Raw genomic sequence first — 17,858 nt, forward strand, 5'->3', positions numbered from 1 at the left:
CCCGTCCTAAGATACTTCAGCCAAGAGCTTCAGAGGGGTTGGTCCCAACCCGTGAACCCCAATTTCTGTGCTCAGCCTCACCCCCCAGCACCCCTCCTCCTGCCTCTGGCCACAAACCCGGCATAAAGCAGGGGTGCTCTGGGGAGAGGGTACTGCAGGGCTGCAATCCCACCCTTCCCCATCAGCAAATCCTTTCTGACCAAGGGGCGCACGGATAGGACACATCCTGGATTTGGCCTAGAGTTGCATAACCATCCCTGTTAAAATTCAGGATTAACAGGTTATATTTTCATTTACGAGATTGTTATCTGCCCCGAGAAAGGTTTCCGATTTCACCAGCACTAATCAGGATGCCACAATGGATTTCCGGTCCCGGCGGTGAGGCTCCAGAGCTTTTGTACCTTGTGGAGCCGGTTTTAATTCAAATCTAACTGGCAGAGCTATTGTAGGCTGCATGTTGAACAGAAAAAAAAAATAAACCCCCCTCAGTTACATGCTACCGTACCTTTTTTCTAAATCCATTTCATACAGACACAAATCCCTCTGACCACCAAAGCATCTGGTAGCTGCGCTACCTCTCCGGTGGCCCTGAGCAAAGATCCCCATTACAGTTCTGTGCCTTAAAAGAAACGTGCCAAAAACCTGCCCACCTCAGGTTCTGATTTATGCCGTTATCATAAAAAATAAGCAGCAAATATGTCCCGTATAAAGAGATTAGCGTGCCCTGACAGCCCGTCCTCCCGAACAAGACGGGGCTCCGTGCCCTGCGTCGTACTGTCGGCTCACCGGGCATTTCACGTTTTAATGCTATCACCCGGACACGACACCCCGGCAGAGGAGATGCAGTCGGCCTAGGAGGACAGTCAAGTACGAAACTACTGATGCCATAATTATAACTGGGAGGCCAAACAGACTCCCGGGAGGGACTATCTTTGTGGACAGAGAGGGGAAAGGCTTGTTGACGACTGGCTTTACCAGATGAGTAAATCAGACCTGGGTTATAGCCTTCTCGTTCTCCCCCTGCCTCCGCCCCCAAGGACTGTGTGAGTCACTGGAACTGGAGGGAAAATATACACTAAATTCTACAAGTGCAGGAATTAAAGAGACATCTACAAAGCTTGCCTCTGGCACTCGATACCAGCTGCAAAATTGGGTTAGCTCGACATTGCTGCTGGAGGTGAACAGACCCAGGAAGGCTGGCTGAGCAGCAGACGAGCAAAGCCCCTCTCTGCAAAGCAGGTGAGCTGAAAGCTGACTGCAGTCTCGTTGCTAAAGCACGGAAACACGTTTTTAAATTTTTAAATCTGGGAGCGGAGTGAGAGCAATTAAGAAAACAAACTCTGTTTCCTGCACAAACATGAGGCTCAGGCAGTTTGCGATTATGAGATACATGCAAATCCGCAAGTCTGGTCCGAGCCAATTTTTGAGGGCTGGAGACCCCCGCAAGTGCTCCGCGGTTCAAAACCGCTTTTCCTTTAACAGTCAGGTCAAGCACATTTCGGCGTCGAGGCTCTTTTACCGGTGAGAGCGCCACCAAATCAACCCCAGCTGACATTCACGCTGCCAGGCAGCAGTCTGGGAGATCTCCGTAAAGGGTATTGCAGCTCCGGAGAGGAAATCTCAAATGTCTCGTAAATCCTGCCGCGGGGAGTGCCACATTGCAGGGGGCTCCTTCCAAGGCTCTCCCGGTTTGTCCACTCGGACGGACGGGCCGCCAGGGCCTGCCGGCGATGACACCCGGCTCCCCTCCCGAAAGGATGCCACCCGAGACGTCTGCCCGCCGCTGGCCTGTCCCCTGTCCCAGCCTGCCCCTTGCCACAAGCAGCGTTCAGAAACCGGTCGACAAACTAACCCAGCAAAGAAGCGACAAATCACTAGGCTACACCAGAGAGTCCTTTTTTTTTTTTTTTGCCTTGGCGCTTTCCTTTCTCTTCCCTTCCACTGCTGGACCTGAGGGAAGGGTATAAAGGCTGGTAAAAACGAGTCCAGAAGCCTTTGGTGCTTCTCCCCAGGTTGGGGAGGCTTCCTCGGGGCTAGAGCTGCGCCTGCCGCCGGGGTCAGCTGGGAGGAGGGAGAGGAGGGCAGGGGAGGGAGAAGGGGAAAAAATGAACAGCTGCAAAGCAATTAAGCCTGCCTCCCTGCCTTACTGTCCAAAGCAGGAGGCAATCTAATTCAGCCTGGTGCCTCTCTTCCTTCAGCCGTCTGGTGCCTGCCTGGGATTCAGGAAAGGGGCTGTCTGACTGCCCACTTTGTCTGCCGAGCCAAAGGGGCCCTTCCCAGCCACAATTTCCAAAGGAAAGAGATCTTGGCTGGCAGTGTCTCTTCTTTGCTGAGAAAAACATGTGCTGAATGTAGTGGCAGCAGCTTTATAACCCTCTCCTGCCCTTCCTCAGCAAACAAGCGAAGTGGAGTTGGAGCAAGAAAATGACCCCGCTGGCTCCTCCGCTCAGCACTTGTCTCCCGGCACAATGAATCAATTAGCGTCCGATCATTATTGTGGTAACTGTATCTTTCACAAGCAAGATTCTATATAGAGATAGAATAGGATGTTTTCTGCTCATTTCCTTCCTGTCATTCCAATCACGAACTACTGTTAAAAATACAATGCATTTAAAGTCTGTCATATTTGCAAGCATGTGTTCCAGCTTCCCAGCTGAATGGCTGGTCTTTTGTTTTCTGCGCAGTAAAGGTATGGAGGAACAGCGATAAAGGGGAGCCTATAGTGCAACTGGGTTAGAAACTCACCCGGGGCGTATACAGAAGGTCATCTCATTTTCATGTTCCTAATATCAGGGATTACTTTAATTCCTTATTCTGGCCAACTGTTTCAGTTTATAATCCATGGCGCAGGACTCCTTCCAGCATGTCTAAGGTGGTACTTGTTCTGCTATTTCTTCAGAAATTGGCAAAAACGTTTTTATTCGGAAAATGTTAGTGCAGCAGTAAAAGCCTTTTAGTACACAGTCAGAAGGAGAAAATAGGCTCGGTTAGGAGAACAGACTACAATTCAACTTTACTTTCGGTTGTTTGACAGTAATCTAGACAGCAGGCAGGTACCCTCCCTCTAGCTTAATCAAGACAGAAATAGGCAAAAATGGGTATTTTAACTGCAGCGTTTCATCTTATGAAAAGCCTCAATACTGCTATCATAAGCAGAAAAAATAAGAAATCACAGAAAGAGCACTATTTTAGCTCACCATACTGACAAATGCTTTATGAAGTACGAAATTCGAGGAAACCTCTGTAAGCTAAAGCACAGTAGTTTTATATATCGTGTCAACCTAGAATGGAGCAGCACACCCAAGCCAGGAGCTCCTTTCTAATCTTATTCTACGTAGGGTCCCTGATGAAGGTCACAGTTCTTTTTAAAATGAAAATTTATAGACATATAGATATATGCCATCTATGCAGGAAGAAGCTCAGACTCTGGACTGGGCACGAAATGGATTTGTCCATCTCCCCCCTCACTGCCAATATTTTTTCTTAATAAAAAAAGTTCTCATTAAATGGTCAGGTTTTATTTTCTTTTGTTTTTTTCAAAGTAAAGTACAACATAAATAAACGTTGGGGATTTTAGACAGTCCTAAACTATGGGAAAACACTGATATGTCTAGCAAAACTTTTTTCGGTTTAAGATTTACTCACATTGCAGGACCATCACACAGTCTATGGTGATGTTATCAGCACTTCTCTGTTCTTGCTGACCTTAAGCACTCTTAAAACATTAAATACAGAATATTTTCTGATTGCCATTCACATTTCAGTGAGAATAATTCACTTTAATGAGAGAAGAACTTAGGTATCAAGTGAGCCTACCTCTGTTTGAGAAATATTAGCACACTTTGGGGAACTGCAGAATCACAAATAATGACATCAAGAGTCCGACACTATTCCTGGAGAACTTGTAACTCCCGGTTACATCAATGGGAATTTGAGATGCGTAAGGATTGCAAAAATCAGATGTTAATCTGCAGCGAACAACACAGGTATGGGCAGTCTGCATTTTTGCCTTGAGCAAACAAGAACCAACAAGACTGCTAACAAGAAACAAGCACCAGTTTCTAACTGCATGTATAAATAGGCATTAGAAACAACTGTATTCCTTAAGTGAGTCATTATATCGTAAAGAAAACTTTTACAAGAAACTTGATCTTGTTTATAAATTTCCCGCTTACATTTTTTTTTTTAATTCTTTCCTTCCCACTCATAACACGCACACCAACCTCGATAAAGAGACCTGCAAGAGATGGAAACCTGATGCTTCGATTAAAGACCACAGAATCATCACTATCGACTCTGGCACCTTCAGTTAACAGGTCCTCCACTTTTTCCGCAGCCGAATAACTAATGCACTCTAAACACAGACCTTCTTATCAAGCTAAGACAAGCTTACTCAGCTTTCTCCTGGCACAGGGAGATTCAGCTCTTTGGCTCCTGGCGGCTGCTCTCCGGTGCAGGCTGGGTCCGGGCTGTGGGAACCACCACGCTGCCTTCAGCGTTCCCCTGTGCGGCACTAGGCACAGCACTACTGCCGAGCCAAGGACGAAAAATACAGCAGGAATAGCTTAATTCCAGCTCTAAATGAGCTCAGCGGGGAATCTAAACAGTCAAGTCAATTGCCAGAATCTGCACTTTTCAACCTCGTTCTGCTCCTTTGATCAGACTGAATTTTGAGCTACGGCGATTAATGGACTAATAGAGGAAGTCACAGGGTATCTCTTGGGAGAAGAGGGAAAGGAGAAAAAAGTCTCTCATCCTTGTTATGCATCTATTCTGCTAAACGCCACATTTCCACGTAGGAAATGAAAAGGCCGCTGCAGAAAGTCTGCTGACTGGGCTGGAAAGGAGGAGAAAAAGGGGGTTGTACGAAACAAAAAAATAATGCTCAAACGATCATTCATTCATTGCTTAAACACGCCCTTCGGAGCGATGGTAAAAGAAAACAGACTATCCGAATACAAGTGCCACGTAAACTACCCTTCAATCCAGTACAGTAACAGTTTATACTTAATAATGCCACAGAGTAAAGGAAATATTAAACACATTTATTATGCAAAGAGAAGCTTCCAAAAGCCCTGAGAATTTAAGTAGTGAGGGAAATGGATTTGTTTATGACGGGGATACATACTACTGGTATCCCAGGACGGTATGTCCTCATCTTTCTGGAAAAGGAAGAAACACATTAACGTTAGCAGTCTGCAATCACAAAAGAAAAAGAGAGGGGGAAAGTCTTTATTAAGAATTTTTTTCCCTCATTTGCTTTTGTTATTGCTGTGCCCAAGAGGAGGGGGCAATTTTTCTTCCTGCAAGGAGCAAATTTTGTTCTGCAATTCATGACTGTAAAAAACAAACCCCAGAGGACTACAAATAATCACTGGACTGATTAAAACATAAACTTATTCAAAGTTTGGCACGTTTACAAAATGCTGGCACTAACCCCCAGAAAAAAAAAACCAAAACAGAAAAGCCCAAAATAATTCAAATGTAAACTTGAGCTGAGGTAGGAGCAAGTGCATCAAAGCTTCCAACTCTCCCTCTCTTTTTATTGTAGCACTAATAACGCCATTGCCAATGATTACTGTGCCCTTTGCTGCATCCTTCTCCTCCACCTTTAGTCTTTCTTGAGCATACAAAGACTATATACATACATGATTCACTCTGCTCTCAGAAATAATCCTGTAGTCGTCCTGGAATGACCTCCCACTGCGTAAATTTAGGTGTGTGTGTTTGAATCTTTACAAGATCAAGCTGTTAATGTGATGTCTTAGAGCAGGATATCATACTATTTTGTCTATGTTACAGGGCTTACCCTCCTTGTGGGTCTCTTATTAATTCTGTAATGGGGAAAAATAGCTCGGCACAGCTTGTCCGTAACCTACATTCACATCTGCATCTGTCTGACACTGATCTAAGGTATCGCGTTTTCATTACTTCCATGAGAAATGTTAAATAATTTTGCTGGTTATATAGAGAATATTATTTATGCTAACGTAATGTATCTCCTATCTCCTTCTTTTAACATTCCCATATACAAAGGGTTAAGTTGTAATATAGGATTACTTTTTGTTAACAGTAGTGCTTTTAAGAATTACGTACTGACAATATTTTCCTTTAAATATGCTATAAAAATTTAACTTTAAAACGTACGTGTAATAGAGTGATTAGCCTTCAAAGCCCTAAGAAGAGCTGCTACATTCTGATTGTGGGTTTCTATCAATTATTAGTGCCGGCTGCTTGAAATAGTCCAAAGTGCTCGAGACAGAAATATTACACAGCCAACACAGCAGACTGATATGCTTCCTAAATGTACAGGTTTTGAACACAGCTCATAATAGTGTTTGGCTTTCAAACCTTAATGTTAACAGCTTTGATGGGACTGCTTCTAATTTGTATTTAAGACCCATTACCTCTTCCTCTAAGCAATCTTCGTGAAACATCATTTGTTCTAGGGGGATATTTGCCATCCAGCACGGCTCTGTAATGGCCGTTAATTCACACCATTTTGCTTGCTCCTGTATTAATCAGCAAACTGTGAATCATCCCAGTGTTTCCAGACTCGCAGATGTACGAGAGAACCACCGAGGCCAGTTCAGTTTCTCTCCCCATTCAGACCCGGAGACAATATCAGTTCCTGTTTACAGCCACGGCTTTGTTTTCCCCCACCCACACGCTGAAATTTCTCCAAAATGCCCAGAGAAAAAGAAAAAAAAGAGACTGAGTTCATTTTACCAGGAAAGTTATTTCTAGGTATTGCATCTGAGACAAAACATGTTTGTACTTTTATTTTGTGTGCAGCGTTTACTGCAGCGAGGCAGAAATGACAGAGGAGCAGAGCAGAAGGACAAAGTAGGCTGCTCCAGTCACCCCACCCTGCCGAACCGCCGTCCGGCGCCAGGCACATGATTTAACAGCATCTGAGGGACTCTTCTCATTTATTTGTTTGCTTTTTATTCTAATCGTTACATTAGACTTTGGTTCTGTAAGTATTTCTGCCTTGTGGAATACAGATGTAATTTTAGACTACTACGAGACAATACTAGGTAGAAGCCCCCTCAAAAATCAAGGGTACAAACCATGCTCTCACAGTATCACTGCAAAAAGTATTCAAATTCATTATTAATTTAGGCATCAAATTTTAGGTAGTAAGAAGGGCACAGTTTTAGGGAAGTGAGCACATTTTCTGAAAGCCAGGCTGCTTTTAGTTCAAAATAAGCTGCCCCAACTGCCATTTACTGAGAAAGATAGAGAAAACACAGACAGCAAACAAACCTATCTTCCACAAATGTGGAAAAAAAAAATGGAATTAAGATGTTCTGATATGAATGGGAATTTACAGCACAGATGAAACAACTTGGGTGTACAACAGGGTCATGGAAACCATTTCACACTGTGCCATGAACACACCTTTTCAATATATGAATTATGGGTGCACTGACTTGTAAGTGAAGATGCCAAGTAGTGTGTCTTACCCATTGCTAACCACTATTCATGTTGTTATTTTTGAGAATGATACACAGAAGGAAGTTATGGCATTCATTATGAAGCCAAACAGCAAGAAGGTCACCGAGTCTTTCCCTAGATTCCTAGGATGTTTGTAACTTCACTGCATCTAAGGGCACAGTTGAGAAAAAATCTATGTTCAAAACCTTTTGCTCAACTGCTTGTAAATTAAAGATTTCTGTAAATGGATGGGTTTTTTTTGTGGTAATAAAGAAAGTAAAGTGGGTTACTTAAAAAAAAAAAAAAAAAGACAAGAAAATCTGCACTTGGGGCCTGATTCAGCCAATGTTTAGCCCAGGAAAACTTGTGAATATTGCTACCAAGCTGCCTAGAGAACCCAATAGAAACTGCCCACCTAGGCTGGCAGGATCAGAGTGGTTTTGGTACAAATAGCTGTCAGAATATGGTTTCACATCAAGTGAATCAGACACTTCTTAGCATGATACCACCACTTTCCCTACACCTTTGAGAGAAGAGGTTCTCTCCCACCCCGCACTGCAGAGCAGAAGGAAACAACTGTCTGTTGCTTAAAGTTCAAAACCACAAAAGCGAGGTTGTTTTTTTTTTTTTTAGAGTTAATGCAGAACCTCTGTGCGATAGCACACCCCCTCCACTCCCCCCGCGGCTGTGCGGCCCTGCCGGGAACAGAGGGGGACACACAGAGCACTGACACAGCCGGTGTCCTGGGCACCAGGAACCTCACTAAAAGCAGCCCGTCAGGCTGAAATTCAGCGCCTTGTCCTAAATTTCTCCGGGATAAGTCACATTTCCATCTGCACGTTCACAGTACCCGAGTACTACTTCCTCTTGTCTTTCTCCACCAAACCCCTGGACAACACCACGTCAGCCCGCACGCACAACGCTCCCTCGTCCTGCAGGTACCAACGACTTTCTTGAACACCTCCCAGCACCCCTCACTGGTGTTTATAGTACCGCCCGAGTCTCTTTTTTCTTTCCAAGTGGATTTTAATTTGTCCAGCGTGAGATTCCCATGGAGTTGTCTGTGTCCTAAGTGCTAAATTGCTGGCAGAACCTCTTGCATTTTATTAAACAGGTCCTAACTAAGGGAAAGACCCGGCCGGATTGAGGAAAGTGCTGCAGCTTTGATGTAGTGTCTGCATTAATTTCAGATCCAAAAGGAGGGCAATGGTGAGGGTGGGGGAGGACGCTCCCCACATGGTGTTCAGAAGGATTTGGTCTATTTACAAGCTTCTCCTCTGCAGATTGCTTCCCCTAATGATGTGCTGCTATGTGATGTCCAAAAGTGCTTTCAGCGCGACAGATAGCTAAACTGGAAGGAATGATGAGTGCATTAGGCAGAGCTGCTAGAAATATCAATGCCTGTAAACATCTTAAAATACAAGCCAAAGAACTGGAAAGGTTAAGATACAGCTACAAGAGCTCCACTACAACAGTGAAATGCTTTGAAATACCTGTAATGTAACAGAAGACGACAACGCACACGATTTAAAAAACACTGCAAAAGAGGAATGGGGTAAGAAGATCGAATGTGAACGAAGTTTTTTGCCTTGATTACTGCACTTCTGAAAATGTTGTATTACTGTTGGCATGTTGAGGCCAAACACCCCATTTCTTTTCACAAGTTTACTCCTTACTTTCCAAAATTTATCTGACATTATTTATTCGCAGGGGAGGGAGGGGAAGGGAGAAAGTAGCAGTCCGATAGTTTCAGTCAAGCTCCTTTCAGACTCTCTTGAAGGAAGGGAGGGGAGAATCTCCAAGTTTGAAAAAAAAATACCAACTCAGTTGCAAGTGCACGGATAAATATAAATTTAGAAATGACCATTCAAGAAGGTGTTTTTACATCTGTGGAGAGGTCAGACTCCAGGCTCAGCCTTATTGCTCTCTGTAATCCAGATTCATCACCAGCTTCCTTTATTCGCCTATTCAAAGGCACTTAATTAGCTGAAGGGCTTGTTGCTTTGCCATCAAAAGCTCTCCAATCCCTCGAAGGCTTTGCTTCGGTATTGTGCTACCATTGCCCTTTGAAATCAAATCTATTTTTCTTCTCCACAGCATTAGTAAAAGAAAAAAATAAGTAATATTTTAAAAACTTTTTCCAGAGAAAAAAAGAAGAAAGAAGGGAGGAAAAGAAAAGAGAGAGGAAGAGAAGAGAAGAGAAGAGAAGAGAAGAGAAGAGAAGAGAAGAGAAAAAAGAAAAGAAGGAAAAAAAAGAAGAAAATGAGGGGGAAATACCAACGGAACTTCATTCAAAGTGGCTTTAAAGATAAGTTTGACACTTAAAGAAAAAGGGGGTGGGGGATGCAACTGCAGATGAAATCTGGCCAGTACTTTTGGTCTTCTTAATAATACACGATACCATAGTTGTTTTATGTGTTAGGAAGACTCCTTGTGACATCTTGGAAATCCCAAATAAAACATGATTTTTCCCTGTACTTACGAGAGGACTGTATGTACTCGGATGCTGTGGGCTGTGTTCTCTGCTTTTCCAAACTCTTAATCAATCTGCATCAGAGTTTATAAACGAAGTGCTGCTGAATCAGAACAGTCTCACCTAACAGTCATGGTGCGCTGACTTTTCACTGGCAGAAATAACTTCACATAACATAGGACACCCAGGAATCAGTCTGTGGTATTAACATTTCTGTTTATATTAATAAAAGCTGGTTTTTGTATTTCATTGTATTTATTTAACCTTTGACATCTAAGCTCTGGGTCAGTTTGCTCTTTATAACAGTGCATTTCTTCTTCAGTTTTGTTTCTATATTTAGAGAACTCATGCTCAGAAACAAGATTTTTTGTTTAATTTTTCCCCCCCTAGTATATTTAATCTAGCTCAGGGGTTTTGGTGTTTCTCTGCAACCTATAATTTACTCTGCCAACTCAGATACTGTATTGCTGCTTTCACCACAGTTAAAGAAACACTGTCAAGTCCTTTTCAAAGGTTTTTTTTAAGTCTTCAGCATGTTCTTCGCTATCTCATATGCAGTCCACATGTAGTAAAATACAGCCTTTTCTACTGCAAATAATATTATTTTTCTCTTTGTCTCTTCTATCATTTTTCTTCTACCATCATTTTTGGCAATGTAGCTGAAACAAATATACCCTTCACTGACAATCCAGTATACAACTATCTGGGTGTCAGCAGGAACGCGGAGAGCTCTAAGAATAGCACATTTGGTTCCTACAGCGCAAGTGGAGCTCAGAAATGCACAGTGTGTCCCACCCAAACAATGGCTATTTATTAGCTACCTTCCCCCAACAAAACAACCTTTTAAGCTGTGTTTTGGTTTTCAACATTATACACACAGAGCAGTGGGCGATAGTGCCCTCCTGCCCGAGACTCTCAAATTTTAACTCGGACAAACTTGGGCTTGGAAAAGTAATGGCCACTCAAAGGGTTTCTTTTATTCCAGCCTGACTTAAACTGCAAAGATCACAGGCTCATTTTCCTGCCTTCAGGGGAACCCTCCTTTCTGTTCACAAGGACCTGTGTCTGTTCTTATACTGGCGGGAGTAAAAGAAGAGCTCTTCTGGAAGAGCATTGCTGAAGGCAGAATTGGGCCCAATATATCTGACATGCCAGAATAGGAGATCTGCAAGTACAAACTGTATTTAGACATGAAATCAGGGAGATGCCCAACTATTTGACCTGCCTGGGCAAATGCAGCTTTTCATGCGCCCAGAAACAGCCAATAAAGTCAAGTGGCTAAGCTTAAGCCCAGAAAACAGCGTGTGATAGTTTTGGAGACTCTCTTTGACTCTGGCATTTACTACCGTCTTTATATTGTGGATTTATGAGTCCAGACCTTTGAGTATAATTTCACTCAGCAAGCATTAGCCCTACATGAGTAAAATGAAAACCTGCACATATCCACAAGAGCAATGTTAGCACCACCAGGCTTTGCAATATCGCACAATGCAAACTGTCAGTGCCTCAATCAATATCCATCAATGCTCAACAATAAAGACATAGTGCTTCAGATGGGAAAAGATTAGCCCTTATCAGATTTACCAGTTGTCCAGGCAATACAGGATCTGGGATGCAGACTGATTACACTTAAGAGATATACCATGAAGTACAAAAATGGTAGAGCTGTGAGGTGCCAGTAGTAACCCAGCTTTTGGAATGTGGAGTCTTTGCTTTAATACGCATTAAAACAACAGCAAAAAGCTCACTCTGGGTCTATGTCCCAGCCGCTGCTCTCTTCCCCATGTTGCTCTGCCTGCTACAAGGATCAAATTTCATGGTTTATTGTTCTCTCTCCAACTGGCCACCATCCACATTCTTCTTCTGTACAAAGCTGCACCTCTTGCTCAAAAGAAGAGAATACTATGCCTTCTTTTTATAAATTTTAGTCACATTTACAAACACACACACAGAATAAGGGGATGACTTTTAAACACTAAACAACATTCCAGGGAATGCTGTTACTTTTCTTGGAGCAAATTTCTGTGAATGAGGCTAAACCCAGCAATTTTTCACCAGGTTACTAATTTCTGAAGATGCAGAAGTTGTCTCCCCTGTCTTCTGAATCTTTAACATTTTACCTTTTAACGAAACAACTGCTCTATGCTTGAAAAGTCCTATTCATCACCTGCCTCAGGAGAGAATTAGCACCAAGATTCTGCAAAGCTCAAATTCCGCTCCAGGTACGCTGCTGGAAATCAAACCCACAGTCACTGGAGCTACTTTGCTATAATGAAGTAAAATTGGTACACAGCAGGTTGGGTCCAAAATTTCAGTATCAATGTCCCAATGTAAATAAGAAATCTATTGCAGACAAATAACAGGTCTACATGCTAGATTCAAAGAAATGTAGCAAGTATGCCAGAATTTTAAGGTTTCCTACCTAGAGGATTTTTTCCGTGTCATTTTTCTTCTAATTCAGCACTCAGGATCCATTTTCTTCTATGAGATTTGCAGTAAAGTTATCAAAACCTAACAAAATGTTCCACTCCTGAACATCCACCGTTTTTCTTCGGCAGCTCAACAGACTGTAAAACTGAAGCACTGTCATCTGGTGTATAATTATTGTAATAAGTCTTACCTGTAAAATGAGGGAGGCACCATAAGCTTACCTAACTAGTCTGAAAATATAAAATGCTTATCACCTGTAATCATTGTCTTAACTGTCCTTGATCTTTACTGATAGCTGCCAAATTATAACTCTCCCTCTGACAGTGAGAATCAGCTAAAAATGCAGCACAGGCAGAGCACTAAGAAAGTTGCTGGAAGAGGGGCTATTCTGGCCAATTAAAAGAGACTCACTGCAGGAATTTGTCTCCTTTTTTTTTTTTTTTTTGGCTAATCAATGATGTAGGGAGTTCAGAGGTGTAAGACAAAAATGCAAAGCAGGAAAAACTAGGGCACAGGAAACCTCAGGAATCCAACAGGGACGTGGCAATTCTACACACCCAGCGGTGGAGCCAGAAAAAAAAATATGCTCAAAGGTTATGGACATATGATCAAAAGCAATCATGTTACTGCAGTTAAAAACTTACTAGCCATCATCGGAGATGCAGCAGAACACTGTGAAAGTATTCTTCACCCACACTCCCTCCAGAGTAAAACATCTGATGGGCAGTAATTCATGAAGCTGCAGCAACTCACTCGCTTTCAACTGTATGTCCATCCATACCCCTAGATCCCAAGCCAGCAAGACCCTCCACTTTGTGTTTAACTTGGGTCCCACCGAACACAAACAGGGTCCTCACATGCTTCATGCTTAAAGCAACATAATTGCTTCAGGCCTTTGTTGAATTTGGGGCTTTATATTGATAACTCTTTAAAGTGAACTATATATGCTACACCATTACATGTTGTATATTTGGATAAGCAAATTCAGTGAGTCACCAGTCCTTCCCAGTAGTCTGTTTTAAGCTGCTGTGTCAAAGCAAGGGAGTACTGAGCATGCACAACTTGGAAAAGAGTGAGTTGATCCTGAAGTGGCACAGTGGAAAGGCGCCTCATTGATACACCACTAAGAACCTGACATTTAGTAACTATCCCCTTACTTCTCATTGCTACCATAGGACAAGGTTACACCGAGTCACTTACATTGAAGAAATCCATCTCTATAAGAACCAGTCACTTAGCAGGGAAGAAGGGCAAAGAATCCCAGGCTCTGGAGTGTATTCCCCAGCTAAGCACCACACTCTCAAGTAGATCCTAGCAGAGCTTCAGAGATCAGTCTCTGGTTTGCTGGGTGAGAAGTGTTTCATTCCTTCACGAGGAGTTTATGGAGTGCCTGTGTGCGCAGCTAAACAGCTTGAAGGATTCTGCTTCTTAAGTGTTGGTTCAGCCTAACAAGGTACTTGGCTTTGGTGGTGAGATTCAGTGTCTCCTACTATTCTTCCTAACAAAAAGATAGCTATTTATTCCTCACCCCCAGGCTGCTCTCAGACTGAGTCCCCAAGCCCTTTCTTGCTCTGAAGTCCCTGTTCACAGTAAATCTCATCTGGGGTAGTAGTGGATAGTGCTTTCCACCTCTCCTTGAGTCTTAGGGAGAAGGTTGCTGGAGAGAAATCAGGGCTGTGTCTCACTCCTGCCAGCTGCATTTTTGCATTTACCAGCTCAGTTGGTATCGCAGATCAACAAAGGGTGGGGAATGGCCCTCATCCAAAGCAGGGCATTGCTTCTGGCAAATGCTAGTAACAGGTATTTCAAGTCTGCCTCTTTGCTATTCGGGAGATGTACTGTTTGACCTGCTGTCCATGAAGGAGTCATATTTTAACTTCACTTCTCGCTCCACCTGATCTTTTCTACCCTCAGAAGCATAACACAGAGATGAATTTGTTGAAGGGCACCAAGAAAAAAAAAGATATTCCCACTAAAAGGATGATGGGAAACATGTTACGGGAACATCTCTACCCCTTACAATATAAGCTAAATACAAATTCCACCTATACACATAAAAATAATTTATTTTAGTGGTATGAAATGTGTTTTGCCTAATAGCACAAAGTTCTCCACTGGGCTAGAAAAGATAATGCATGGTGCAATTACAGTACATTTCAATTGAAGAACTGCATTTGGCTCTGGGGCCCCCAACATAAGAACGACGTGGACCTGTTGGAGTGAGTCCAGGGGAGGGCCACGCAGATGATCACGGGGCTGGAGCACCTCTCCTAAGAAGACAGGCTGAGAGAGTTGAGGTTGTTCAGCCTGGAGAAGAGAAGGCTCTGGGGAGACCTTACAGCAGCCTTCCAGTACCTAAAGGGGGCCTACGAGAAAGCTGGAGAGGGACTTTTACAAGGGCATGCAATGATAGGACAAGGGGTAATGACTTTAAACTGGAAGAGGGTAGATTTAGATTGGATGTGAGGAAGAAGTTCTTCACTGTGAGGGTGGCGAGGCACTGGAACAGGTTGCCCAGAGAGGCTGTGGCTGCCCCATCCCTGGCAGTGTTCAAGGCCAGGTTGGATGGGGCTTTGAGCAACCTGGTCTGGTGGAAGGTGTCCCTGCCCACGGCAGGGGGGTTAAGAACTAGATGATCTTTAAGGTCCCTTCCAATCCAAACCATTCTATGATTCCATGATTCTATGAAATAAATGAAGTTACTCTGATAACACCAGAATGTTGTTATTGCCTTGTCCACGCACGCACCGTGCACATCCCAGAAATTCAGGAACATCACATTTGAAACACAAACGAAAGTAAAAATAAGAAAATAAACTACTCAATATTTTCACATAAGCCCTGTAAGACAGAAGAGACGTTCTCACCTGTCTGCTTTGAGATGGCAGTGTGGCAGGCTGCATGTGTCTCTGCATCCGATGTGGCTGTATCAGCTGTCGAAACTGCTGCTGGAGGAACTGGCTGTTGTTAGCCTGCTGGGACTGCTGCGGGGCTGGAGACTGCTGCTGCTGCTGCTGCTGCTGCTGGAGATAGTGAATGAGAGACTGCTGCCCTTGTCCTGCTGTCAGAGGTGACATCTTTTGAGTAGCTGACTCTGAGGCAAAGTGAGACAGTGGTTTGGTGTTATTGAAGGAAAACTGGTCTTGGCTAACAGGGCTCTCATTCACCAGACCTGGCTGTAAGCTACCAGATGGCTGTTGCATAATTATATTCATATTTTTGGACTGGTTTGTAGTCATTGATTTAAAAAGCGAGCTCTGCATACTTGTGGGGTTGCTGGTGGGAGTGATGTTAGAGATTAATGTACCTTGAGGACTGAAGGGCTGCTGATGCAGAGCTGGGCTTGACAGCTTTTCTGGCCTGTATGGTGGAGAAGGTCCAGTATTTGTGGAGGCCATGCTGGCAACCAAGTTGTTCTGTGGACTTTTAATGTTGTTGGCTGGTAAGCTGGCTGCTGTCAGGGTGGGCAGCATGGAGCTCTGTGGGCTGAAGGGCTGCTGGTTCAGAGCCGGACTGGAGAGCTTCTCGGACCCATAAGGAGGAGAGGGGCCGTTGGATGGGGTGCTGCTGGAAGTCATGCTTGAAAGCAGAGTGTTTTGAGGACTCTGAATGTTGTTTCCCGGTAAATTATTAGCAGGCATGCCAGACACCATAACATTTTGAGGACTGAAAGGTTGATGGTGTGGGGATGATCCTGCCCTGTACGGCGGAGAGAGACCAGGAGGAGACATAGTTGGCCAGCTGGGAGCCTGTACTTGTTGCTTAGTAGTAGAGACCTGCTTGCTAGCTGCCAGCTGCTTTAGCTGCTGAGCGTGCCAGTTGGAGCCAGGTATGTTGGGTAAGGGTACTGGAAGCATAGGTGGTGGCTGGTTCTTGCTCTGAGCTCCTGTAGAGATGGGCGATGCAGCAGGTTTGTTTGAGGGAGGAACTTGGAAGTTAGCTCCAGCAGACGATGGTCTCATCTGAGGAGATCCTCCACTGGTTGGATTGCAGCCCGGAGAAAAATCTTTGTTAGCAACATGGTTCTCCAAGTGGGAAGTCTGTGGGGAGGACTTTGGAGTGGTACTTATGCTTGGTTGAGAATGACTCAGCCCAAGTGGCTCTTCAGCCTTGCTGCACAAAATCTTCTCCAGATCCAGGTCATTGGGAGAAGGATCAGGCATTTTCGTCAGCTCTTCCAACAGATCTTGCAGCTCTTGGTCCACAGACTGTAAGCTGTTTCCTTTCTCATCGTAGTGGACAATGGTATTGTTTTGCCCTCCTATCGACCCCTTCTGATTTATTTCCGTGTTGGGTGGCACTGAAAACGGGGAACCAATGCCACCGCCATTCATGTGATTGCTTTCAAGGAGCACTGAATGACCTGCGACTCCCAGGGAAGAAGCACTGTGACTGCTGGAGAACGGAGAACTTTGCATTTCTGGACAGGCCACACTGGGATTGGCACCTTGGCCCATGGCAAGGTTTACGTCATCAAGACAAAGTCTTTTACTGTCATTTGGGAAAATGACATCAGGCACGCCACTGGAGGCAGGAGAGCTATCATCTTCCAGTTTTCTTTTAATGGATCCCTGTAACTGTGAAAATAAAAAAGGAAGAAGAAAGGATCCGTTATTGACCTTATTCCAACATGCTCTGAAGCTCCGTACTGTAACACTGGGTTGGAGATAAAGAAAATTAAATCATACAATTAAAAAACCAATCGTGAGACAAATTCAATCAGGATTTAAGTGGGTGCAACTTCACTGAAATCAAAAGACTTACAGTCAGAAAAAGGCTAAATCTCACATGTTGGCCTTAAAACAGATGTTAAAGCTATAAAATACTGTCATGTGAACTGTAATAGAAGTTTTTTAAATAGTTTCTGGTACCATTTCAATTAAGACATTATACTCCCTGCATAACAAACATGCCAACAGTTTTATGGTAACATTTTTTAGGTCTAAATGGCAGATCTGAATGAAACCCTGGACTGAATTTAGTGACCTTCTGCCAGTGACTCGGATTAAACTCAGACCTGAGACAACTAAATTGTTTTACATTCCTTATAGGCAGAACATCTGAAATAACTGGCATACTTTCTAAACAAACCAAAACAAAACAAATTCTCAACTATCTATCTAAACAGACTTTCAAGCTTCCTAATCACAGATGTTTTAGATTTCAGAAACAGTAAATAACAGCTAAACCTCTTAATTCTTGCTCATGCTTCTACGTCTAAGGCAGTATGAGCTTTGTTCCTTTGAAGGATTGCAACTCGTTCATAAAAATGGAAGTGTTTTCAAAATACAATTATATAAATATCTTGATCTACAAGAAATGGTAGAGTTGTATATCCACAAATCTTAAGGAAAAAAACCTGCCTTCTACATACAAAGCAAGTGAAACTGAAAACAATGCTTCTAATACTAATTCAGCGCAATAGGGCAATCTCTTCCAAATATAATAATCTGTGGCTTTCAATTTTAACAAGCATGACCTGTATGTCATAGGATTAATCAGACATTAACATTGC

At 43.4% G+C, this 17,858-nt stretch overlaps 1 protein-coding gene across 2 annotated transcripts in view; it reads right to left on the bottom strand.

Annotated features, from left to right (window-relative positions):
• The window catches only part of MAMLD1 (mastermind like domain containing 1), an 85,230-nt gene that overhangs the window by 18,230 nt on the left and 49,142 nt on the right, over window positions 1-17,858 (bottom strand). The window contains exons 2-3 of one of the 2 annotated variants that reach the window (XM_069811142.1): window positions 15,651-16,920; window positions 15,211-15,437 (exon numbers count right to left, since the gene is read on the bottom strand). In XM_069811142.1, coding sequence (XP_069667243.1) covers window positions 15,211-15,437; window positions 15,651-16,920 — 1,497 coding nt within the window. Of the gene's footprint in view, window positions 1-15,210; window positions 16,921-17,858 lie in introns of both variants that reach the window. The other variant, XM_069811141.1, reaches the window with a different exon arrangement.

The sequence above is a fragment of the Haliaeetus albicilla genome, chromosome 23, assembly GCF_947461875.1.
Source record: "Haliaeetus albicilla chromosome 23, bHalAlb1.1, whole genome shotgun sequence".
Lineage (NCBI taxonomy): Eukaryota > Metazoa > Chordata > Aves > Accipitriformes > Accipitridae > Haliaeetus > Haliaeetus albicilla.